The 26,523-nt window shown below is 36.1% G+C and overlaps 1 protein-coding gene across 4 annotated transcripts; it reads left to right on the top strand.

The window, feature by feature from the left end:
* LOC121862890 (metaxin-1-like) lies at positions 1–25,621 on the top strand. 4 transcript variants are annotated; one of them, XM_042361283.1, is made up of 10 exons: positions 1–151; positions 5,771–5,917; positions 6,470–6,573; positions 10,586–10,751; positions 10,981–11,109; positions 12,578–12,674; positions 15,309–15,338; positions 18,340–18,476; positions 19,157–19,264; positions 23,276–25,621. In XM_042361283.1, exons 1-9 carry the CDS (start codon positions 77–79, stop codon positions 19,238–19,240), a joined length of 969 nt encoding a protein of 322 aa, XP_042217217.1. In that variant the 5' UTR covers positions 1–76; the 3' UTR covers positions 19,241–19,264; positions 23,276–25,621. The 4 variants fall into 4 exon arrangements, with proteins under 4 accessions (XP_042217217.1, XP_042217216.1, XP_042217219.1 ...); XM_042361282.1 differs by lacking the exon at positions 23,276–25,621 and having other exon boundaries at positions 19,157–19,994; XM_042361285.1 differs by lacking the exons at positions 5,771–5,917; positions 23,276–25,621 and having other exon boundaries at positions 19,157–19,994.
* The last annotated feature ends 902 nt before the right edge of the window (positions 25,622–26,523 follow it).

Below are 26,523 nucleotides of genomic sequence, written 5' to 3'. Positions count from 1 at the left end.
GTTGTGGTCCAAGTGGTCTGGCAGAGGCGGCCGGAGTGTTCGTCAAGCTGATGAGTAAATGTTGTTATAAATCATTATGGAGCTGCATGTGTGGGACGGCGAGGCTAAATATGGATTACCATCTATGGACCTTAAAAGTCTTCAAATGCTGGTGAGGAAATGTTGTTAATTTATATCATATTCAAGTGGGGTAGGAAGCGCGAGACCCATTATTTGAGTTATTATAGATGTGTTTGATTGATTGACTTTATGAGGAATATATAACAAGAACAATAAAATACGGCAAATTTATGATAGTAGCCAAGTTTCTATTTTTCCATAAGAAAATACGTTTTTCACCTTGTTCAGACTATTCTGCCGGTAAGACACTTTTCTTCTGTGTCATTAACTTTGGAAGTTTATATTATTTGAGTATTTTAATAGATACAGTTACGGTAATTATTCATGACTAACCCACGGCCGAAATTATTAGAAAACGATTTTTTAAAATCCTGATTTTGAATGTTTTTTATAGTGGACACTCTTGTAGTTTGTGCAAATGTGTTAAAAAATGGTTATTTTTAAAATAAACGTAACTTAACCTGTGTGGGTATGAAAAACAGACCTAAGCAACATAGCCAAACAAACCTACCTAAACTTACCTAACTTCCTTACCTGGGTGCGAAACCCCCGGTATATTAAACAGAAAGAACTTGCTATGATATGGTGTAATTTAAGGCTTTTTCTGGATGTGAGATCATATGGCCGCATCAGCGCTTATGCTGCCCGGGTGGCGGAGTGATTTATTGTGATGGTGGGAAACGTCGAGCCACGGCGTTGAGGAACTGATGAACAAATTTCTTTCCGGTCTGAAAGCACAGGGATTCCCGCAGTGTGCACAGTCTGTATTTAAAGAAAAAATGCCGTGATCTTTGAACAATTGAAGGGGCTCATTGTTTTATCCCTAAATTTTGCAAATTACGTCCATATAAGGCCAGCGACAACCTTTACACGTCATGCTGAAAATGAAACTGCCTCGGGCGCGGGGAAAAGAGCCGCAGCAGAGTGCGGCCTCATTTCCACCGGGAAGACTAATTAGTGCTCCCCTCTGCACCTAATTATCTACAAAACGAAACATTTGCACAAGAAATGATTACCATATCAGAGCTCACTGATGAAAATAAAGTAAGAAAATAAACAGTAATACAAATAACTCGACCGCGGATTAGTCCTATATATTAACCAAAGTTACTAACAATATTACGTGTTTAAAGTGGGCAGGGCTTTGAAGTCGAGGGAAAATGTGGGGTAAAATACTAAAAATATAACAAAACAAACCTTTGAAAACCTGACCTAACATTTCTTAATTTGTAAATTTTTTTTTTTTTTAAATAATGGTATGAATAAAAATTACAAGTAAACACTTAGCGTAAACTGTAGTACACATAAAAGACATAATCACCATTAGGAAATTTGCATCGTTCAAACCATACTAGTATGACAGTAGATATTTTACCGTGACCGATTAAGTTCCTACTAATGCTATTTTACTGTGAGTGCATTCTGATTGGCTAATTGTCCATTACTGGTGAACAACGGGAGAATGATATGTGACCGTGATTATGGCGGCATTTGGCATTTACTTCACCGTGAGTTGATCGTTGTGTAGCTGATAATGTCCCACAATATTTTTAGTTCCAGTTCTAGGTATATTTCGTCATTTCTAACAGTGTTTCTTAGTAACATTTCCGTCGCATATGATTCATATTCGAGAAAATGGCATTACTTAATTTGTTAGATTATGGGTAACTTGTTAAAATTTACCACCTTGCTCCTTGCCATCTTTGATGAGATGAGATGAGATGCCATGCCATCACTTGATATATTTTTAAAATATTTTTTTTGCTAGCTAACTGTATATTTTAGTTTTTATTTGAATATAAGTTAATTATTGTAAAATAATGAAGACGCATATTACAGTACAGTTTAGTCTCGATTTACGCGGATTTGGTTTACGCGTTTGGTCATTTACGCGGCACCTTGCCAGACCGACAATTTTTATTTACGTGGTTCATTCCATCATTTACTCGGGAAGTGGCGCGGGCAGGGTGCGCACAAGGTTGCCCAGTCAACAAAACATTACCGAGTTATTCACCCGCCACCCACCACAGCCAGCCCAAGTCAGTGATAGTGATAGTGAGGATATGGACTTTGAGGGGTTTGACAAAGAGGCCCTGCTAGCCTCTGTGGTGGATAGTGATACAGGTGATACAAGTGATACAGGTGAGGGCCAATAATCTGCCCTCTGCCTCAGAACCAACCCCAATCCCTGTGTACCCAGCCATCTCTTCTACGAAGTAAGTGTTAAAAAACCTAATATTATTGATATTTCTCTTAAATATTAATTGTGTGCATACCATCATAAAATTAAGATGTTATTTTTACTACAAGTATGTAATGTATTGTGTCTGGGTGAAGTATAATTTGTTTATTTACTGAAGATATTTGTTTTTTAGCTCATAAAATTCATAAAAATTACCCGGCCAGAATATAATTTACATTGCTGAAATTCTTATAAAATAGTGATTAATTTTAATATAAACAAGCTAAAATTTGCATTAGACATACAAATTTTAGATCTAATTTATGAATTTTATTACAGAGAGCAAAAATTTTATCTTTTGTGCAAAATATATGATGTTTATATTCAAATTATTCGCAGTCTTGCAAGGAATCCAGCAATGTCAATTATATTATCCTAAACATAGTCTGAGGTATTATTTATTAATAAACCTAAAAACCTAGTGTTTTCACCCAAACATTTCTCAAGAGCTTGGGAAGGGGGGGGGGGGTTGAGTCAGTTATTTGAATGGACATTAACCGGCACTGTATTTCTCTTAAATATTAATTGTGTGTGCATACCATCATAAAATTAAGATGTTATTTTTACTACAACGTACTATTGTGTCGGAAAAAGTGTAGTTTGGGGGTCGGCCCAGTCTCTATTTCAATTAATCCCATATGTTCTGTTATTTCGTTTACACGTTTCTCGTTTTACGCGGACCTCCACGGGTTCAATTGACCGCGTAAATGAAGACTATACTGTATATTATATTATTTTATCAATTCACATCAATTCATATCAATTCATTGATATCAATTCCAAATCAATTCAATTAATTTTAATTTTGTATTTTTTAATTCCAATTCACGGATTTTTTTAATCAATTCCAATTCAATTCATAATTGACCATATGTCTGAATATTATTGGTGTCATGACTATGACAATGAAGTGCAAGACATTCGTGACCTTCTGACTGTGAAATACAATATGGAACGCAGTGTTGATCCTACAACAACAGACACTTCCCCTGCTGAACCACCACCGATGAAGAGGAACAAGTTCTTTGCCCTGGCCAACCGGCCTTTTACACCAAGACCAACTCCATCAGAAACTGAGGTCTCACTCTACCTCAACTAGCCATGTCTACAGGAAGATGGTGATCCCCTTGGCTACTAGAAGGCCAAGCAACCTGAGTTTCCTGTCCTCACCAGGCTTGCAGCAAAGTACCTGGCCATTCCTGCTACATCGGCTCCTGTGGAACGACTGTTCTCCATTGCTGGCAAGCTCTTCAGGCCAGAGAGGTGCAATTTAAGAGAGAAAAGATTTGAGCAACTTATTATGATCAGATGCAATCCTCAGCAACTTGGACTCATTCATATTTTGTTTACTAATACAAAGAATTAAACCATTTGAACTTTTGGTTGGTAAAGAATGTGATTGGTTTGTGTGGTAGAGCATTTTTGATAAAAAATAAAGAAGTTAATTTGAAACCTCAAATTTTTATTTCTGTCCATTAGATTAATGGTAGATTAGAATTGATTTTGAATTGAAAAGTATTTGAATTGAATTGAATGAAATCTCGACAATAATAAATTGAATTTAATTGGAATTGAAAAGCTTGTGAATCGAATTGAATTGGAATTGATTAATTCAAATTTTATTCTGAATTGGAATTGAATTGAAAAAAATGAATTGACCCCATCTCTGTCAGACAGTACAGTATATATATTCTGAACAATGTCGGTTAGGTCAGGTTAGGTTAGTACAGAAACTGATTTTGAGATGAAATCTAGTTTTTCCATTGGATTTTGGTTTTGGTGTGCTTTATTTACAAGTTGCCCATAATGTCCCCCACAATATTTTGGGGTCCAGTTCTAGGTATATCTCATCATTTCTAAAAAAAATTCATTGTAACGTTTCCATCACAAATGATTCATTTTCGAGAAAATCGCATTAATTTGTTAGATTATGGGTAACTTGTAAACATATAATTATACTTAATCAGAAGATGTGCAATTTTGGTTATTTTTTTCCACTGATGTTCTTATTATAAAAGAGGTGACATTGACTAGAACCTGACCTAACCAACTACAGAAACATACCTAACCTCACCTAACTTCCCCCCGTCATATTAAAAAATACTTAGACAATCAGTGTGCACTCACGGTAAAATAGCATTACTAGGAACTTAGCCGGTCATGGCAAAATATCCACTACGTACTCGTAAACTGATAAGTGGTGAAAAGGATAAGAAAAAATACAGTAGAGCCAGGCACTATTAGCACTGGTGAGGTATAGAGCTTGTTGAATTGATCATGCACATTCCCCTGAAAGCATTGGATGAAAAACAGGAGCTAAAGAAATAGAACATTCTTGCAATACACCAAAAGGAATTCAACAAAAGAACATTGAAGAGGAGGATTGTGAGGCATCAATCAACCAACACCCAAAATGACGAGCCATATTATTGAAATCATACTGATTTATTTTACAGAGAATATTCTTCCCAAGACTGATAGAATATAGTTAGTCTGCAAGTCATGGGAGTTAAAATGCTATTGGCTGCTATAAATTACTCTTTCTTCATAATTTAAGTAACAACACCAGAAAACTTATTTCTTTAGTATTCTTTTTTTCTAATAGCACTGTAGTACTGTACTACGAAAACTACTCATGCTTATGAGTCTGTACTCATCCCTGAACATGTGAATTACATGAAACCGCTTGGGAACTTCGTGTTTTCTTGTTTCCTATGTGGTTATCAGCATATACATGGATCATGCACATTATATATATATATATACAGTCATGCGTCGCTTTACGTCCGTCCGAACAACGTCCGATCGCATATACGTCAGTGGCCCATAAAAATAATAAGAAAATAATGGGGATAAAAAAAAAAAATTCAGACAAGGGACATAGCGGACGTAAGTGGCCTTAGAGCGGGCGTGCTCATGCATGCATCATGTGTTCTTACAGATTGTGCTGCCAGGCGTATGATGATACAGTACAGTAACCATTATCCATAATATGTTTTGATAGATATAAGAAATGCCTATGTAACTGGTTTATGTTTTTTGGCTAGTGTAGTGTACAGTACAGTACTTTTAATTTGATTTCCTTACTTACGAAATAAAAAGTTTACAAACTGTATGACAGTGTTTGCTTGGTTTTGCCTCGTCGGCAGTGTAGACTATGTTATTTTATTAGCCTTTTTAACCTCTGTGTTTCATTAGTTGTGTACGTTATCTAGTGAATTTAGTCAATATTGTACAGTACAAGTACACTGCAATATTCTACATACACGTAAGTATAAATACAAAGTTCACACTGTGATGTTCGGACAACGTCCAAGTCGGTTAACGTCACGTTTCCTAGAAGGTATCTAGGACGTTAAGCGACGCATGACTGTATATATACATGTATTATCCTTTTTTGTTTTTCAGGCCTATGTGAAATTCTCAGGAGCACCTGTGACTATTGTGAAGTCAAGTAATCCATTTAAGTCACCTACTGGTCAGTTGCCAGTTTTTAAGTGCATTGAGGGGGCTTTCTCAGACTTCTCTCAGGTTACCACATTCCTTCGTAAACAGGTAAATTGGATTTTATGGATGATGTTTATGTACCGTATCAATGATACAGCTTTTAATTCATTTGTGTCCATGCCTTTGATGGTAAGTAAAGAAAGAATTACTATGCAGGGAGGGAGGTAGTCAAGCTAGTAAAATTTAAGGTATATGTAGTATTTATTTTATGTTGACAGTTCTGACTTAACACCTCTCACCCGGAGGCTTTTGTATTGTAGGGTGGCTTACTAGGTGTCATTGAGCACTCACTATGCTCCTTGTGCCTGCCTTGTTTGATCTATTAATTTTTTCATATTAGTCTCAAATGCAGGGGTATGGTCACCCAGTGATTGTTTAGAATACCAGTACAGGCACTTGCAAGGAAGGAGAATCAGATAAATTCATGCCAAGTAATAATATTACTGCAGTGTGATGTTAGTGAGTAGGAACTTTGATTTAGGGCTAAATGTGGAGTCTTGGTGCCTGTTTTTTCCTAAATATAGGTCACTTTCACCCAACTGGTATTTAATGAATTTTATGTAATTTCTCATTGATTAAATATTTTTGTGTTTGTTTCAGAATTTCAGTTGTGATTATGAACTATCTGCCAAACAATGCTCAGAGGTGGTGGCGTATGAACATCTGCTATTGGAAAAACTATACCCAGCACTCATGTATCTCTGGTTGGTATGGAAAAATAATCCTATTTTAACAAATACTGTAATGGACTAATTATATATAGATTACATGATTCTTTTAGAGCTGACATAGTGAACCAGATGTCTCATGACCTGGAGCAGCAAACTCTTGAGTTGACACCCCAGGGTTACCAGGACTCCTCCACTTGTACAACTGGTATTGTAGTCTAGAAACCCAGTAAAAACATAAGAACTAGAAATAGTCTCTTTCCCAACTCAACCACAGCATAAAAATGGAATTAGCATTGAGGAGTCATTTGTCAGAGGCTGAGAGCTAAGGCCCGAATTCAAAATTGTTATTTGAAACCGCACGAAGGTTTAAACCAATAAACTAGCAAAGATTGAAGATTGTTGGTATTCAGAACGCTGGCTTGAGCCAACACAAAGATTCAAACCGGGTTTGAAATCGGAATTGTCGATCCTTGCGTTAATTCAGCCTGGAGGCAGGTTTAGCGGTCGATCCCTCAAGCAAGTCAACATGAATTTTGACAGAGTGCGGTTTTTTGGCGATATTATCAAATTGGGAATTTTGAAGAGAGAAGTCTGATGGTAGATAGGCAGAATCCTATCAATTTTTATGATGACACGCAATTTAAACAACGATACAGTAGGGTCGGGATATATCACGAGATAGGGTCCAACGATGTTCGCTATATACTAAATCGTGATATATAATTACATGTAATAAATGGGGAAAATAGGGTTAAGTTCTGGAGGCCAAAAAAAGTGACTAAACTTGACTTAATGAGTACATTTTCATATTAACTAAAGCACCAATGAACACTAGACTCGGGAACTTCAATATCAAGGAACACTAGACTCGGCAGCTGACGCCCCATCCTGGGAACACCAGACTCGGCAGCAGATGCCACACTGCCACCCTCACTTGACAATCCCACACTTACATAAACGAACACCAAAAATATTAGTTACAGTATTAAATCTTTTCCATTAAGCTTTTCATTCTCTTCACTTTTCACGTCACTAGCAACCCATTTACACTCACCTTAGAAGTTGTAATCTGCAACAGAGTCTTCTGCTTTCTCATCACTCACTCAGAAAGACTGAGCGGGCGAGTGTGAATGCGAGAGTGAGCAGCCACGGTGGCGCCTCTGGTGAGCAAATAACGCATTTGTTTGCCATGGCAGTACATTTGAAATATATCCTGCCCGATTTTCATCGCAAAATAAAAACATTTATCGCTATATAAAGGAAAATTTTTATAATTTTGGTAAAAGCGATATAAAAAAATCTTTGTACAGTCTCTTCTCGATTTACGATGGGGTTCCGTCCCGACGACCAGGTAGTAAGTTGAATTGGTCATAAGTCGAAAAGGCGAAATAATACATAGAAATTCTAAAATGGGTGTCTCTTTTTCTTCTCAGAACCACGAGAACTCTCACTTTTACACTTGCCAGCCATTTTAAAGGGAATTACAAACGAAAATTTTGTCAGTACACAGCGCAATCACTAACGTCGGGACTCAAAAATACGTAATGTGAAAAATATTTTATATGACCGTGGCCGTCGTATGTCCGGGTTGTCGTAAGTCGAGGAGAGACTGTATAAAGTTGCGATATATCCCGACCCTACTGTATAGATTCAGCAAGGGAGATTTCCTTGATATTTTCTGTGATATGGAGCATCTACTTGACAGACCTATTGGTTATGGTTCATCTCAACCTCCCATTCATCAGCTGATGATTACTTTGAGATTCTTCGCAACGAATATTTTCCGGGTAAGAAAGATTCTGGTTACTGAATGAGTTATGGTAATGTGTTGCAACACTTTTGTGTTTAGGGTCCATGAAGATCAAATAGGTAAATGTAAAGAACACTGACGCTTCTTTATTTTGAGTGTTTTTCTTTAGGAAAACTATTTTGATGTATTTTCAATATACAGTACAGTAATTGAATCAATGCTGAGTGCATTTTGATTTTAATGTATTAATAAAGGAAAGTCTTTTCTTAACATTACTAAGCAGGGTAAATGTGAGGATAAAAGAAAAGAAAGAAACCTAACCTCACTGAACCTAGCAAGGTTACGACGCCTTGCATTGATTCATCTTGCTTTGGTTATGAATATTGACACCTGTCCCTCATTATATCTACAATTTGTATGTAATTGTTCTTCCTCTGGAATTCTTTGTTATATTATATAACAACACAGCCATGTTGTAACACAGTACCATAAATCATTTTAATTTGATTGTAATTATATTAATAAAAGTAACTTTTGATGTGCAAGGAGAGATTTCTCCTCCTCCGTAAAAACTTGTTGGGTCATAGTTGCCGCCATAATCTTGTAAACATTATTCTTGATGGTGATTGGCTGTCGTAATGATGATTGGCTGGAATTTCAGTGTTCGAATCTTTGCTCGTAATTGAAGATAATGCAACAGATTACCCGATCCTGGGTTCAAGTCGGTGTTCTGAATATGGGCAATCCACTACAGGAAATCTCGGATTGGGGAATTTAAATTCGCAGGCCTGAGCCGAGCTCAAATCCCAGGCTCAAATCACCATTTTGAATTTGGGCCTAAGAGTCTTTGACACTGTGCTGTTGCCTATTTACTCTGCAATCCAGTTGCTAGAAAATGGGAAGCCAGCTTAATGTCGTTCCGAGCCATACTTCCTGCCGATGTTTTTCAGATGACTGTATTGTATTTTCAGCTGCTATGTTCTGCCTCTATCTGTTTTAGGACTTTAAAGAGTATTAGAGTTGGAAAAACTGATGCCATGAGGTCTCATTCAATAGTATTATTCTTTGAGTATGTTTATCATATTGCAAGAGTGTTTAAACAATTGTTTGATGAACCAGTTATACGCCTGGTTGTTGGATGAGACCCAACTCTACCTGGTGCTACATCATTGTTCCACAGCATATAACTTATCTTTGTTTATAATACAGTATTTTGTTGGAATCAAGCTACTCAGTATAATTGTTAAGCCAATAGGTCAAAACTCATGCTATGGGACCCTAATGTGTGACTGGGATCTAAATTCTGTATCTATTATTTGGAGAAATTAGAATATCTTTCACCTTCATACGAGGCTCATGAAGGATAACCACTTGGAAAGGAGATACAGGTGTCCTAAAATGAAAGATGACTTGTGAGTTTTGTTGCTGAGCAGAACATCAGGTGCTCAGACTCATTTGTTTATTTGTTAACATGGCTATAGAGGTCTTCTCACAGGATCAACACATTCAGATCCCAATCACCTCTCTTACATCATGGATGTTCAGCTCCTGCTCTGACCTGTGATTTTGTAGGCATTTCTTTTATTCATGTGATAGTTTAAGTTATGTTACAGTAAATAGATCATCTTATCTTTTATTAGATAATTTAGTAGAAGCTGTTGGTTCCCAGGAGAGTGGTTTTTACTCAATTTCAGGAAGTTGTGCATCAAATTTTTACACAGGATATTCTGCCTGTGGGTTACGAATTTTACCTAAAAAATGCAGGATTATAAATGGCAGTGTGAGTGATGAGGCTGGATAATGTACATGAGGTTCATCATACTCACGAAGTATTGAAAGTGGCATTACTAAAGTATTTCTATGCTAAGCTGGCCCATAGGCCACGCCTCTCATCTATAGCTACAAATAGCTGATTGGTTCCCTTGAGTGCCTTACCTCCCCCCAGACTGTGAGTATATAAGCTTGTAATTATATTGACCTTTTATGATAAATATTAAAAATTTTATGACATCCTGTCTGAAGTGCTAATGCCTTGAAATAATTTGCATTTTGATAGTCCAGTTATTTAACATTATTTTAGATATTAACAGGTTCTGCTTACCAATTGTGAACATATATTAGTTTGAATTTTCTATGAGCCAATCAGCTATTAGTATAGAAGAGGGGCTGGGCCTACGGGCCAGAAAGAGTAGTGAATGCAACCTTTACTTTGTACAGTATAGTCTTATATATTGGTTCCCATTGTACTGTACTTCTATTTTTGGAGTAAATCCATAAATTTAATTTGTGTTTCAGGTGGGTGGAACCCAAGAGCTACTGTGATGTTATCCACAAGTGGTACTTCAGCAGCATACCATTCCCTTATAAATTATGGTATCCAAGAAGGTATCATATTGGACAGTGTGACTTAATTAATAGCATGTTTGACGATCCTGATGATTCTCAGCTTATTGAAACTGAGGTAGGACTTAGATAGGTGTAAGAGAGAGAGTCTCTCTCTCTCTCTCTCTTACAGTATATATTAAATATCTGACGAACCTTCAATCTAACGGGCTTCTCTCCATGTAATCCGTTAGATGAAAGTTTGAAAGTTTCACTGTACAGTATATTTGTTATACTTTAGCTTTATGGAATAACAACTTATTTCACTTTTATTACATGCTGTAGTTGATAATATTCTTTGATTTCAGTTGCATAAGCAAGCTCAAGAGTGTTTAACGATGCTGTCTAATCGTCTTGGAGATCGAGAATACTTCTTTGGCCGCTCACCATCCACTATTGATGCCCTTGTCTTCTCATATCTTGCCATACTTCTAAAGGTTAGTTTAACCCTTTCACTACAGGGAAACTACTTTTAGTATTTGATTTGGTTTACAAAAGGCAATTTTATTCAGCTCAGTGGCAACCCCCTGCACAAGGGGTTAATTCCATACATACTGTAGATATGTATATAAAGTATTCCTGTGGAGAAAGTGATGTTTGAGAGAGGTATTACAAACTTGCATCTCACACTAAAGATATTTGTACTTAATGAAAGGAATATTTAAGTTGTTCAGTGGTTATGATGTTAGTGAACACTGTAAAAAGTTAAAATGAAATATGCTTTTATAAATATAAAGTTACCAGTAATATGATTCATGCATTTATAAGTTAATATGAATCATGTTTATATGATTACAAAGTTACCGGTACTCTGAGTCATGCTTTCCTGAACACTGTATTTGAATAAAAGAATTTAATAGTGATAATCTTGCAGATCTTGGCAGGCATGAAATACAGAATCAGTAAAAACTCCTTGACATGCAGAGTTAAATGTTGAAGAGAGCAAATTATTTGAATGACTTTATGATATACAGTATACAAAATAACAGATCAAGGAATCTATTAAAAAAAATAAATTCTTTCCACCTGGAGAGCTGATTCACGTAATTACAGCTAACCCATACAAGCATAGAAAATCACCCTAAATAATTGATGAACTTCAGTATTGATGAGTAGTATTCAGTTTTGAATGTTTAGCCTATTGACGATTTTGCATAAATATACAGTACTTTGATACTGGGTATTTGAGAACTCCTATGAGAGGCATCCATTCGCCATCTCTTTCTCGCAGCAAACTCTTTAATGTCTGTAATACTTGGAATTGAGGTAATGCTGGATTCTCTAAAGGTGCCACTGTGATAAGAGTACAGTATTGTATTACAGGTATAAATACTCAAATCTGGGACCTTCATGACCAAGACTGAACTGGTTTTAAAGATTTTTCCAGTTTCCTGGGTCCTAGGTCATCTGAGTTACCTTAGACCAGTAGACTACATCAAGTTTGGCTTCCACACACAGTCACACAAACCCTTTTGTTTGTTATTTAAGAAGCAAAGCAAATATTCAACTGAGTGTGTGAGTGGAAGCAAAACTCGAGGTAGCCAGGGAAGAAAAGTTAAACTTTCCCATGCAAGAAAATGTTTGGTTTTCACGAATGTCTGGTTTTCCGAGTTCCAGTTTTGAGGGTCTATACCTGTACTCCTTATTTAACCATTTCTTTGAATATTTGGTCAGACATTGGTATGCCTTCTGATCATTTTGATTTGAGTTGCTCATAAAGTGCAGTATCCAGTACCTGTAATTTAGGGTTATATAAAGCATTTCTTTTATCTTCACTACCTTTGTCAGAAACCAAGTTATTGAAACAAATTCACTAAAATACCATAGCTATTTAATAAACCATCATTGTTTTTATTCATCATAACATTTTTTATTTTGGATTCATAATATGAAGTGTCTTCTAAGGTGGACCTGAAGGTACCAGTGTTGCAGAACCACATCAAAGCTTGTCCCAACCTCTCACGCTATGTATCCAAGGCCATTCAACGATTTTTCCCTGCAGGTACGTTTTTCAAAAGATTTACATTTTCTTTTACAGTAATACCTCGCTAAGTGCTGAGTCCTGAGAAGAGAGCACTAAGAAAGTTTAGTGTTAAAAAGGATTATTATACTGTTCCATGATATAGCTATAATGTATTGTATATGGAGATGTATTCCTCAAGTTGCTACACTTATGGTCCCTGTGGATAATATATGAATGGTTCATTTGGGTACTGGCAGACACTATTAGAGTACAGCACTGTATTCATTTAATTAAAGAACATATTTATGTCTTGTGTAATCGCTCATAGGAGCGATTTTGGTTTGTGCAGGACAATAAGACCCATGTCGTTAATGCGATGAGTATAATTCAGTCAAAACCTGTTGAATACAATTCACATATAACAACTGCTGGTACATCAGGACACAGTTTGAATAATACCATCAATATACAGTACATAATTACACTTATTAAAGTTATTTAGAGTTCTCAGAGGATTCAACAGTTCACAATCACACTCACGTTATGGGGTCTAGGGTTAGACCAACGAGAACAAATCTAATGTCCTGCTGGTGATATTGGCTGACGAGAATCCAGATGTTGCCTTTACAGTAGAAGGCGATAGACTCTCCCTCAGACAGTCACACAGCTGCTACCAGCTCCATCTCGCTAGTAACATGTGGCCGACGCGCACATTTAACACCTCAGCAAAGTTCGTTGTCAACACTCTGTCTCTCCTCTCACCCTTTCTCACTCTCGTCTAGTTTATCTTACTGTGGCTATCCCTCTCTATCTCTCTCTCTTCTAGTTTATCTTACTGTGGCGGTACCACTCCCCCTGTCAGGCTTTACACGAAATTACGGTCTACCATTAGATTCACTCTCCGACCCCTTCCAACAGACAGAGTCTCGTCGCTCGGCGTATTAACACTGAGTCCTTTGTCTTCAGTTTAACGCTTCGCACCAGGCCATCTGCCCTCGGTAGTGCCTCCAGTACTCTCTCTAGCATCCACTGATTCCAGAGATGATCACAATATCCCCAGCGTGGAGAGTACGGCGAGTTTTGAATAATCTTTGTCACTGACGTAGTGTCGGGAGATATTACTTTACCCTCCTCTTACAAAATTGGTCCGCGATGAATTGGGCATGCTTCCATCTTCTGGCAGGTCGGCTTGGCGTTGGTGGGTAGGCCTCCAGTTGCTTCTCCGACGAGTCACACACATCCGTATTGTGCGGTCGAGTAATTTGCGGCCCTTAGGTATCCAGTATGTCCCGCATATTATGGCAAGAGTGTGTTCTCGTCCTGAGTGTCCAGCTCTAGTCAAGTGTACCTCTCTCACAATGAGCCCCGTGATCCTGTTGTCCCTCGGCAACAGTATGGGATTCTTCTGGTCTGGGTGGAGAGCGGCATGTTTCAGTCAACCGCCTATTCTGATCAAACCGTGAGTGTCTAGATGAGGTTCCAGTCGACTCACATCACTACCTCTCACATTCCGAGTTCTCGAGGGAATCCTTTCCTTTACATAAGTTTTAAGACGACTAACTATGCATCTTCCAATTCGCTGACCTTGAGTCGATGTTTTCGGTGATGTTTGTTCTTTCGCTTCCCCAGCCGCCATTCTATAAACCTTCTAATCCACACAACGCTATTCAGAAGTCGATTCAACGAGGAGTACCTGGCTCATAGCTTATCGAGGATACCCTCCCCCTGGTCAGCGTTCGTCGTCATCACAGTGGTTTCCTTCTTCACCTCTGGGTCTCCGTCTGTGAGGTCTGGAATCATCATTGGACTCTTTGGCCAACTGTTCTTCCAACAAGAGGAAAGCAGGTCTCCGAATCCACCTGCCCTCCTCGTTGAGCTCTGTTCCATGTAGTCCATGACTAGCGTCATCGGTTGTGTTCAGTGCTTACTTCACGTGGCGCCATTGTTCTGCATTGGAATCCTCGTGTATCGTTGCCACTCGATTGGCCACGAAAGAATGGAAGTGTCTTTCGGTGTTTCGTATGTACTGAAGGACTGCCGCACTGTCTGTCCGGAACACTGATCTGTCTATTTGTAATTCAAGTAATTCAAGCCCCTTGTTAAGCAAAACCGGGTAGTAATTACAAAGACGTGTTTGAGTGAATCAGCGTTGAACAAATCTGTGTTAAGCAAGGGGTCAGTGTATATCAATTACAAATATCTGTAACTAAAATCCCAATTTTTACATTATATTGTTTAACATCACTTTATTTACAATATTTACATAATTTGTTATGTATTGGATAGTGTTGTTTTAAATGGGACAGGATTGTGCTTTAACCTAATCTATGGAATTAACACTGTATCAATTTACGAACAGGGTCCAAGAATGTAACCTGTTTTTTATACTTTGATCAGTAATATTTGAAATTATTTTAGTTGTACAATAAAAAACAAACAAAAATATCTAAGTGCTGAACAGTGTAGCTCTGTTTCTCCATTCTCATCCTTCCCACTTTTTTATCTGTTTGTCATGGGGAGTTCCAGACAGTTAACCTGCAAGATGAAGATGTTATGATTGAGGTATTGAAATGATGAAATCCAGTGAGATCATATACTGTATTCAGTTTCATGGGAGTAGATCCATTGTAATGATACTTATTACAGTAAATTTGTTTGGTTTTCTTCATAAAGACTTACGGGCTGAGGAACAGACAAAGAGAAGTGAGTAATTGTAATGTTTTGACCAAATAACAAAGTAACAGATTTTTGTATGTTGCATTTGCTTCATGAAATAGTTTATGCTGTACAGTGGAACCTTTGATAATCTAGCAATTGTCATTCTCAAATCTACTGAAAACCATCATAATTTTTAAATATCTTATGAATTCTAATAGTAATAACTCCATTAGCTGGAATCCCTCTTAGCCGGAATTGAAATTTATTTGGAATTTTTCCGGAAAATTCCGGGTTTGAGGATGATTTTCCGAGGGGTTCATTTCTTGGAAGATTCCTAGAAAATTTTCACGGTACCCAGAAAAATTCCAGGGATAGGGGATCTTTCCAGGGTTTGAGAGATGAAATAATGCGTCATTTTGGAAAATTCTGAGAAAATTCCAGTACTGGAAAAATTCCAGGGATGGAGAATTTTTTAGGTTTGAGAGATAATAAGCAATTTCCTGAAAATTCCGAGAAATTTTCCCAGTACAGGTCCACCACCGATTTTCCGGCACCTTTGGTTCCAAGGCCTTGCCGGATTATCTGTTTTGCCGAACCAACTGAGGTCAGGTAATAATACACCTCTGACCCACTAATTATACAGCTCTTGTGTCTCTAAAGCACCATGGACTGCTAGAAACTTAAATTAAACAAATATTAAATGTAAATTAAATGCGAAAAAGTCATAATTTTGAGCAACATTACTGTACACACTTTGTACTACACTAGACTAAAATTTGTATCTCTTGTGCAAACTATGTGATGTTTATACTCAAATAAATCTCTACCGTATCTTACAAGGATTCCAGCAATGCAGTTTATATTCTGCAAAGTTTAGTCAGCTACATTTTATAAGATAAAAACTTTAAGCCTAAAACTACCTTCACCGTGGCTGGGAGGGAGGGAAGTTAAGTGCCCTCTCGTAATTTTGTCCGGACTAAAGGAGGTGCCGGACCATCAGTTCCCGGAAAATCGGTGGTGTACTTGTACCCAGAAAAATTCCGGGGATGGGGGTTTTTTCCCAGAGAGAGCCATCTCGTTACCTGGAAATTTCTCATTTGTCGAAGTGCTCTGCACCAATTGTTCTGGCTAACGGAGATAATTCTGTACTGTACTTATTAAAACACCAAAAGCCTATAAGACATTGTAGTACAAAGTTTTAGTTGTGTTGTTATTGCCTTCACTCCCACCCAAATATTATTTTCTGTGAGCTTCTGGTGACATATGGCCAGCCATTAAATTGACAAAATCAGTATGTTTTATCCCTTCATGGAGGTGAAAGTTGATTATGTACAATATGAAGGCAGCATGGCTGGCACTGCATTCAGCCACCTTCATTTTCATCAACTGTAAAATTAGGTACCTCTTTACAATTGGATGACTTAGGATGTCCAGAGTGTGAATCAGCAAGTCTTAGGGCAAGAGGCAAGCTCTGTATCCCTTGTCTGCAGCACCCCACTTTGCTGTCATAATGACTACCTGTACTGTATTACTAAGAGACCATTGCTCAGTGTTGGGTGTAGTGTTGCTACAGTAGCAAAAACATATGATTTAAACTTTTGAATAAAAAGGTGGTACATAAAACAATGCAGGTAAATTTAGGCATTGATAGACTACTATTCTGGGCTCTCCTGTACAGTTTACTACTCTATAAACCAGAAAATTACAAAATCCAGTGACTGCTTAGTCCCAACCATGCCACATTATTAAGGTTTCACTGTATTGTGTTCAAATACATTACAGTAGCTGTTAGAATTACTGTATATTTCTTAAGAATATATATATATATATATATATATATATATATATATATATATATATATATATATATATATATATATATATATATATATATATATATATATATATATATATATATATATATATATATATATATATATATATATATATATATATATATATATATATATATATATATATATATATATATATATATATATATATATATAGCTGGCATGGATATACATAATATATATATATATATATATATATATATATATATATATATATATATATATATATATATATATATATATATATATATATATATATATACATATATATATACATATATATATATATATATACAGTATAAATATATATATATTTTTTTTGTGAATAGGGCCATTATTCTCAAAAGTTAGAGGCTGACAGTGGTTAGTTATGTTTTCTTATGCAGCTCCATTATTTTATGAATTACAGTTAGGGTTTTATGTGACATCTAAATGGAGTTAAATGGAAATTATTGTCTGCTGATTTACTTAAATGGTACTGTATAGGCACTTGAAATGGGATTGCAGAAAATCAGAGGTTTAAAAAAAAAAGGTTCTAAAAACTTTAAGATTTTCTTCCCTGGTTTAGGATAAATTAATTTACACTATTTTCAAGAAAAAATAATTACCCCGTACAGGTAAATATCTTTTTATAAGTTGATAGTTGTCAATCTTACTTTTACAGCACAGAGGACTGAGTAAAGTAGCTGGTTAAGATGTGATATACAGTAAAGTAGTTTTATATGTTTTCATAATGATAATACAACAAATAAGATGACTTGGAATTTTTTTTTATTTTTTAAGAGAACCTGACTGCTACATATGTCTTTTTGATAATTAATGGTCCATAAAAATATTTTAATTTCCTAGTCATGTCATATTACAGGGTATTATAAGAATCTACATAAATATTCTGAGCACTGATTATCTGCATTTTAGATGAAGTAAGGAATTTGGGTGTAAATGAAATTAAGAATTCTGAAGATGAATTAATGAATAAAGAATCATAATTCAAACATAATTGATCTGACACTTGATAAATCATAGGGACTAAGAATTATATCTTTGGAATCTTTTTAGTAGAAAAGGGTCAGTTATTGTTAAGATACTGTAGCTGTAATAGTCAGATAGATAGTAAGTGTTTTCTGTTTGAAGAAGGGACAAGAATATGTTTGTGGAAAAAAATAATAACAAAAATATCTCTCATCTACCAGAGGGCCACAGGGGCACGGAAGCCCGAGACTCACCTGCTAAAGATGATGTGCCAAACAAAGGACGTAACTTACTCTTATCTGGGCTGGTAGCATTTTCAGCAATGTTTGGGTATGCAATAGCAGCAGGTTTAGTGCAGGTGGGTAACACTCTGATTGGTTTATTATGCATTGCTTGTATTTTATATAGAGAGAAAATTACCAATGTAGTGTCTCTGTATACTTCAGTTTGTTTTAATTCATAGTTTACTACATGCACTGTCAAAACTTATGCAGAATGATTGCTTCATAGGTATTGTTCAATAATGTGGTCAAGACTGAGACAACGAACGAGACCTTTTAAAATTTTAACCTTTACAGTTCACCTGAAGATTAGCCCCACCCAATTTCTCAGCTGAAAATTAGCCCCACTCAATTTCTCACTTGAAGATTACCCTCACCCAATTTCTCACTTGTGGATTAGCCCCCAATTTCTCACCTGTGGTTTAGCCCCCAAGTACTCACCTGTAGATTAGCCCCCAAGTACTCACATGTAGATTAGCCCCCAAGTGCTCACCTGTAGATTAGCCCCAAGTGTTCACCTGAAGATTAGCTCTCGAAGTGCACATTTGGAGATAAGCCCCACAAGTGCTCATCAGAAGAGTTACCCCCAACTTAATCAGCCTGAAACTTAACCACCCTAAAACTGTTTGGAGGGGGCTAATCTTTAGGTGATTCATGAAGTAAAAAATTACGAATGGTGTTGTTCGTGGTGTTCGTCCTGGACTACACCACTGGCGTTGTTACACGTCATATCCTATATTTATTTATTTTATGACAGGTTGATATGGGTGAACCGCCTGTTGAAGAAGAATATGATTATGAGTACGAGGACTACAATGATGCAGGGTCGAGTGGGAATTAAAACAACATTGTGATAAGTGTGCAGGTATTATATTTTAGTATGGATACTGCTTCTGTGCATAAGGCAAGACAAAAGTCAAACATGAGTCGATGTAGAATTGTATAGCAATAAAGTGTTTGGCTTCTTATATTGCTGCATTACACTAAGATAAACTTAAATTGTTTTCTTATAGGTTGACAATTAGGGCAATACGATAATCTCTTGTAACGGGTGATGATAGCTTACTGGTGATGTTGGCGAGACCGACCCTGAGAACATGAATGAAATCATTCACAATTATAGTTTTTATGGATCACTTTACAGATTAACCCCCCCCCCCAGATAGTTTTGGGGTTGGTAAAACTTCAGGCTGGTTAAGGTGAGGGGCAAAACTTCAAGTGAGCTTTTGTGGGGCTAATCTCAGGTGATCCATAAAAGAGAAGATTGTGAGTGGACGAGTTGACAGTTGGATTTTTTTCGTAAGATGGCTGGTCAATGGGTAAAACAAATATTTAAATTCACTATGGTAATGATATTTTTTAATTAATTATGCCAAAAAGTGTAAAAAATAAGGGTTAAAGTTGCTATAAAGTCACGTGACTGCGAAAAGCTCTGTGATTGGTTGTGCCGTCACTGACTAGTGCGAGCCGCCGAGCCAGCTGTGGTGTATGTGGTGTTACCAGCAGAAATACAGGACTTGTGGCCATATGCAATGTTGATTTATACAGGCATACAGTACCTTATTTTTAGGATAAAATAAATTACTGCTCAAGTATCATTGTGTGTATTTACTTCCTGGGTACCAAAATGATGCAAAAGACCGATCACTCCAACATGGAAGTTTTCATCACTGTTCTCTATTTCATGTCTGGAAAATGTAAGTTTCGTCACTGATGTTATGGAAGGACTAGGGACGATCATGGCTAGGGAATGGGCTTGAGATGATCAGATGACAGATGTAATTTAATGTGCTTCATAGCTGGATGGCCGCATTCTTGATAATACTCTACAAAAAAAAAAAAAAGACATCTACTTTTGGTAAATTTCTTTCATCTGCCTTGATGAACCCTGGAAGTAGTTGTTCAACCTTCTTGGCTGATCGGCTCTGTAAATAAATATTATTAGATAATTAATTGTGCTTACTGTGCAACACAGTAATGCTATATTGAATATATAAATATTACTGAGCACATTAACTGATTCAATGGATATCAGCTGCCCCTACTACAAATTTCATAGTACAGTAAAGCCTCGAATAATGACGGTGTCCTCCAATATTGCAGTGTAAGGTGAATCATCGTATTGCGAATCATTAATTACCATTAAAATACAGTAAAGCAATAATAATGAGATGCATTCCCAAGTGTGACCTTTTCATATCTTATGTGTGGCTTTTTACCCTCTTTTCCCCCAAAAACAATACAATTAATGAAAATTGCAAACTATATTCTTTACATAATGTTTATGAATACACCTTATACAATATAAATGAATAATAATATGGTCACACAAGAGGAGATGGGATGCCATTGTTTTCGTTTGTGTTTACAGCCGGGAGTCCGGGACAATAGTTCTACAGGAGAAAATGAAGAAAATAAGACCCTGGTTGTAGCTGTAGTAAAATTAATGTAAAAAAATGAATATATATGTTTTAAGAAATGTTATTTAAGGTTAATAAATGGAACAATAGAAGTAGCTAACCACTAATGGTAAAGAAAAAAAAGTGAGATGGAATGGGAATGCCAACATATACGTGCGCATTTAAGGATACCGCATCACTTATCCTTTTAAGAATATGTACAAAAGATTCATTATTGTTTATTACTGAATCTGTATTTGATTGAATTAATCTTTATATATGCGAAATGAACAATACAATTCATTAATAATGCGTAGAATATTAAAACACACAAGACGATAAGAGATGGCATTGTTGTCAGTGTTTACACCCATAATGTCAGTTATTTTATGTACAGTACGAAAAAAGTGAGACTGATCGTGGAACGCCAGTGTATACGTGCGCACTCAAGGAAACATAGTCATTTATCTTAAGAATATGTACAAAAGATTCATTATTGTTTATTAATGAATGTGTATTTGATTGAATAAATGTTTATATCTGTGAAATGAACAATGCAATTCATTAATAATACGTAGAATATTAAAACACACACGAGTAGACAAGACAACATTGTTTTCGTGAGTGACGATGGTTCTACATAAGCATCTGAAGAAAAATAAACCCTGGTTGTATCTGTAGTGAACTTAATGTAAAAAAAATTTAATACTTGTATGTATGTTTTAAGTAATGTTGGTTAATGTTAATAAATGGAATACTAGGAGTAGCTAACCACGAATGGTAAAGAAATACAGCGAGACGATTGGGAACGCTAACGTACTGTATGTGCAGTAATTGCGTACGTGTGAAAACATATTGTCATTTCTCTACATATGAATATGAAAGCAACACTTATTTACTGTTCATGTATGTTTTAAATAATATTTATGAATGTAAAACAAAAATTCCACTCACCAATGGTGGTAAAGTCTAAAACATAAGGACAGGCAATGAATATTGTGCAAGTTTTTACTCAGATGACGAAGTTATCGGGTTCAACTCTGGCTGAAGCTGTAGCTTTCCATAAAGCTGTTGCTGAAACTGTTACTGAGCCTGAAGTTGATGTCGAAGCTGCTTATGATGCTGAATTTGATGGTGTAGCTGAAGTTGATGGTTTAGGCCTTCGAATAATAAAGCTGTCGAAAGAACCTTCACAGCTGCTTTCTTTTCTCATTATACAGTATAGTCTGCATTTATGCAGTCAATTGAACCCGTGGAGGTGCGCGTAAAAAGAGAAACGCGTAAATGAAATAACAGAACATATTGGATTAATTGAAACAGAGACTGGGCCGACTCCCAAACTCCACTTTTTCCTCCACAATACGTACCTTGTAGTAAAAATAACATCATAATTTTATGATGGTATTGACACACACATAATATCTGAATAAAAAACTACAAATATAAAGGTGTTTAAAGCTTACTTTAGTAGAAGAGATGGGTCGGCACACGTGGATGGCGGCTGGTTCCGAGGCAGAGGGCAGATTAGTGGCCTTCCGGTGAATCACTATCACTACTCACAGAGGTTTGCAGGGCCTCCCTGACTTGGGCTGGCTGTAGTTGTGGTGGGTTGCGGGTGAGACTAGCATTGATGTTGTCGTGATACATCTGGACATACGGCTCCATAATTGTCGACAGAAGGTTATTAGACACTATACCGATGCTTGACTGTGTCTTTGTCAAGGATGAGCTTGATTTTTTCCCCCAACTCAATGATTTCCTTCACATAACCATGGCTTGGTCCAGGTAGTTCAAAGTTTCTCGGGGGTGGTGGGGGTCCAGCGGAAGCCATTATGAGGGGAATAGCGGGCACAAGAGAGAACAGTATATGCGGAGAACTGAGAACAATGAGACTGGCCCGGCTAGGTCAGCGACTTCTTCCCTCTGGTGGCAGAGCACGTCATGTTACATTAGACCAATCACAGCTAGTGGCGGAGGGATTGCGTGGGTGGAAAGGATGCATGGCCCAATCACAGTCCGATACGTCATATGACGTCAGCGATAACGTAAGAGCGACCTAATGCGCACTCTCCAGGCGCCGCTTCCCGCATAAATGATGGAATGAACCGCATAACTTAAAATATTCATTCTGGCTAGGTGCCGCGTAAATGACCAAACGCGTAAACAAAATCCGCGTAAATCCAGACTATACTGTACATCTTTATGTAGAGGTCATTTGCATTTATTTAAATTTTAATGCTTTGTTCTGTTAATGGATCCACTTCAGAAAATATGTTCATTGCTTGCTCCATATAATATCCACAGACCTCTCACCTTTTTCATATCGTTTTAACACATCTAGTTTCTCGGCTAAGCTTATACACTTTCTATTAGCTTTTGAAACAACACTACCATCACTTGCTCTCTTGTTCATGTTGAATAGGGATGCAAAAATGCTGTAAGAAACCTGAAAAAGTTTTTTTCCTTTTCCTGTTCAGATGCGTGAAAACAAGGGCCCGCCAGCTGCGATTGTTTATACTAATGATGCTGGCATCACCACTTTCGCCTCAGTACGTAAGATTTTTTTTATAATATCGGGATTTAGTTATTATTTATACAAAAATGTTATATATACATTTTTATTTTGTCTTAAATACAAAGAAAATAATGGCATAAATTGAATTGGGTCCTAAATTAACCAGGGTCTTGGATATGAATCTTTGTTAGTTGAACCGTAGTTGTCGGAGGCTTTACTGTATAAACATTCCAAACAATATTGGTATTATTTTGGTTTTGGTCATCTGGCAAACCTTAAGATTCTAACTTTGGGATTAATTACTTTAAACAACAAAACAAATTATCTCTGCGGGATTTCTGTCGCAAAATATTTTTTGATCACATAAGAAAATACAGATCATATGTTAGGTTAGGTTAGGGTATGATGAGTGACAAGGTTAGCTTAACTACATTGGTAAAGGGGGGTAGTAATAATTCAAAACTAGTGATTTCCAATAGAAATGAAGGTCTAAATCGTTCATAACACATCGCAAACCATCATAAAAAAAAGCATAGTCTGCATGTCTAAGTACAGGGATGACCAAAACTTACAATTTAACCAATATAGCTGATCTTGAATCTAAACATCCAAATACTTAAGTTGTTAAAGTAAAATTTTACCCATTAATTAATTAATATAAATGATGATATATCCCAGTGGTTCAATAACAGCACTATGTTGTCATGTTTACTTAACATCAGGCATTCTCAAAGCAAAGTACAGACAATGTCATTACTTCTAAGTTGACTCATATCTCCATCTGTGTGTCGTCTGCAGGGTAGGTGGTGACGTCATTGCAAATTGCCACCCTGTTTCTTGAGAAATAAACTTATCTCTTCTATCATAGCAGGACTTTAAACTTTTATTACAAATTATATTACTGTACTGTATACCGTATCACTCTCCAAATGTGGCAGAGTGTATTTCTTGTGTTTACCCAGAATCGTCAACTCGTCCACTGTCGTGTTCGTGGTCTTGGAATCAGTCTCGATTACATCACTGTGGCTTACATATTTATATTTATTCCCATAAATATAATCTCCTCGTAGAATAGCTGCCAATTCCATCAGTCATAGCGTGATTATTAAATTTTATTTACAAAACTAGATACATAATGTACAGTACTTGTGGTGGAGTGCATATAAAATTGCTTAGACTTCAAGTTTGGTTTTATATCTAATACAGTCTTTTGTTTTTTCATTTTTATTAATTGATTTTAGAAATAGAAAATATAATCTAATTGTACTTTATAAATTTTTTCATTAATACATTTTTAGTTGATATGAAATATTCTAGGCTCTGGTATTGGCTTGTTTAAACACAGTGAAGTGAGTAAGTCATAATTATTTAACTTGAAGCTTTCCAATACAGTATAGAACTTTCTTGAAGTTCAGGCAATACGCAGCTTATTACTATGATATTATTAAACCAATAATTCTCAGTGTTTACTACTTGCACATGTGAGAAATTATGTTATGAAAGGTATCAGTTGTTGCTCATGTATTGTTACAGGCATATCAGGCAATACAGTGTGTGAAATATCTATAAAAAAAGTTCCATTTTATGTTGTGTATGGGATAAGATGTGTTGAGCTATGTTAGAAGAAGTTGAGTTCAGTGTGAAGTTTTTAAATCTTCACCTAGCCTAAACTAACCTAACTTAACTTGATATGGAACATTTTCACAGGCATTTTACAGATTTCTTGATTTGAATTGATTGCCTGTAACCTAGTTATACTACAGAATATACAGTTCTGTACTACTTATGTTTTCATTTTTATCAGAACTGTAAGCAGCTCCTCTCCACATTTTATATTTTCTGCAGTCTCTTATGCATAAATTAAGTCTTGAGAGCACAAGTGAAAAAGATTGCAGTGTTTATGGTGTACATATGACATAAGTTTGTATCTGAGATCTTTTCATTTCTATCAAAAAGTTATCTAGAACACACAATTTAATTTTCGAAAATGTTCTTTAAACCAGTTCATAGTTGTGATAAAATCTTCATATTTATTGACTCGTAAGAGTAAAAGGTAATATCGAGTTACCTAGATATGTACAGTAAGAATTGAAACCAAAAATGCGACGAATGTACTGTATGTGCTGGGTACTGTATCTATGTGTATAATTATTTTATACATTAAAATGTTTTCAGTCTGACCATCATTCCATTGTACAGTTTTAGTGCACAGCCCTATTGCTAATGCACCTTTTTCTTAAGTGATTTGCTCAGATACATTAAGGAATGAGTTTTTTATTTCATTTGAAAATAATAAATTGTGCAAATGGATTGTGTATAAAGTCCTATTTGAATGTAATTTGTACCTGTATATAGCCAAAGTGTTGTGTTTCTCTATAAGTGCAGCAGTTTGGTGATGCTAGGGTCTACCAACTCTTTTAGGTGAGGTGAGAAGAAAGTTGGTGAATATTTGTACTTCAGAGAGGGTCGGTGGGTGTAGATGCGTTTATTTCTTTCATTTGAAGACATCCCTCTTTAGTACTAAAACCACAAACATTAGCTACCTACATTTTGAATCAAGAATGCTATTCATACAAGACCACTTCAACATTAGATGCACACGGTACAAAATTGTATTGTCTTTATTTACTGTATAATTGCTGTATGAATGTATGCCTCTGAAACTGACTCACAACCTTCTGTAGTTGGATAACTTAGCTAATATCATACCAGGCAATGGAGGAAGTTGTGAGTCTTCCCCCTTATAAGTTGCAATGAATGTTTTATCTCAAGGGTGAGGGCTTTTGACACACACACACACACACACACACACACACACACACATATATATATATATATATATATATATATATATATATATATATATATATATATATATATATATATATATATATATATATATATATATATATATATATATATACATATATACATATATATATATATATGCTGATAACCACAAGGAAAGAAGAAAACACGAAGTTCCCAAGCGCTTTCGTGTAATTCACATCTTCAGTGGTTTACACAAAGCATGTATTTTATCTTTTGTACAAAATATATGAAGTTTACATTCAAAATATTCCCTGACCTGCAAGGAATCCAGAAATGTCAATTTTATTATCCTAACTTTAGTCTGAGGTATTATTTATTACTAAACGTTAAAATCTAGTGTTTCACCCCATCATTTCTCAGAGGTAGGGGCCAGTGAGC

The sequence above is a fragment of the Homarus americanus genome, unplaced genomic scaffold (genome assembly GCF_018991925.1).
Source record: "Homarus americanus isolate GMGI-L3 unplaced genomic scaffold, GMGI_Hamer_2.0 scaffold24922, whole genome shotgun sequence".
NCBI classification, from domain to species: domain Eukaryota; kingdom Metazoa; phylum Arthropoda; class Malacostraca; order Decapoda; family Nephropidae; genus Homarus; species Homarus americanus.
The sequence above is the reverse complement of the archived record's forward strand: the minus strand, read 5'-3'. Positions and strand labels throughout refer to the sequence as shown.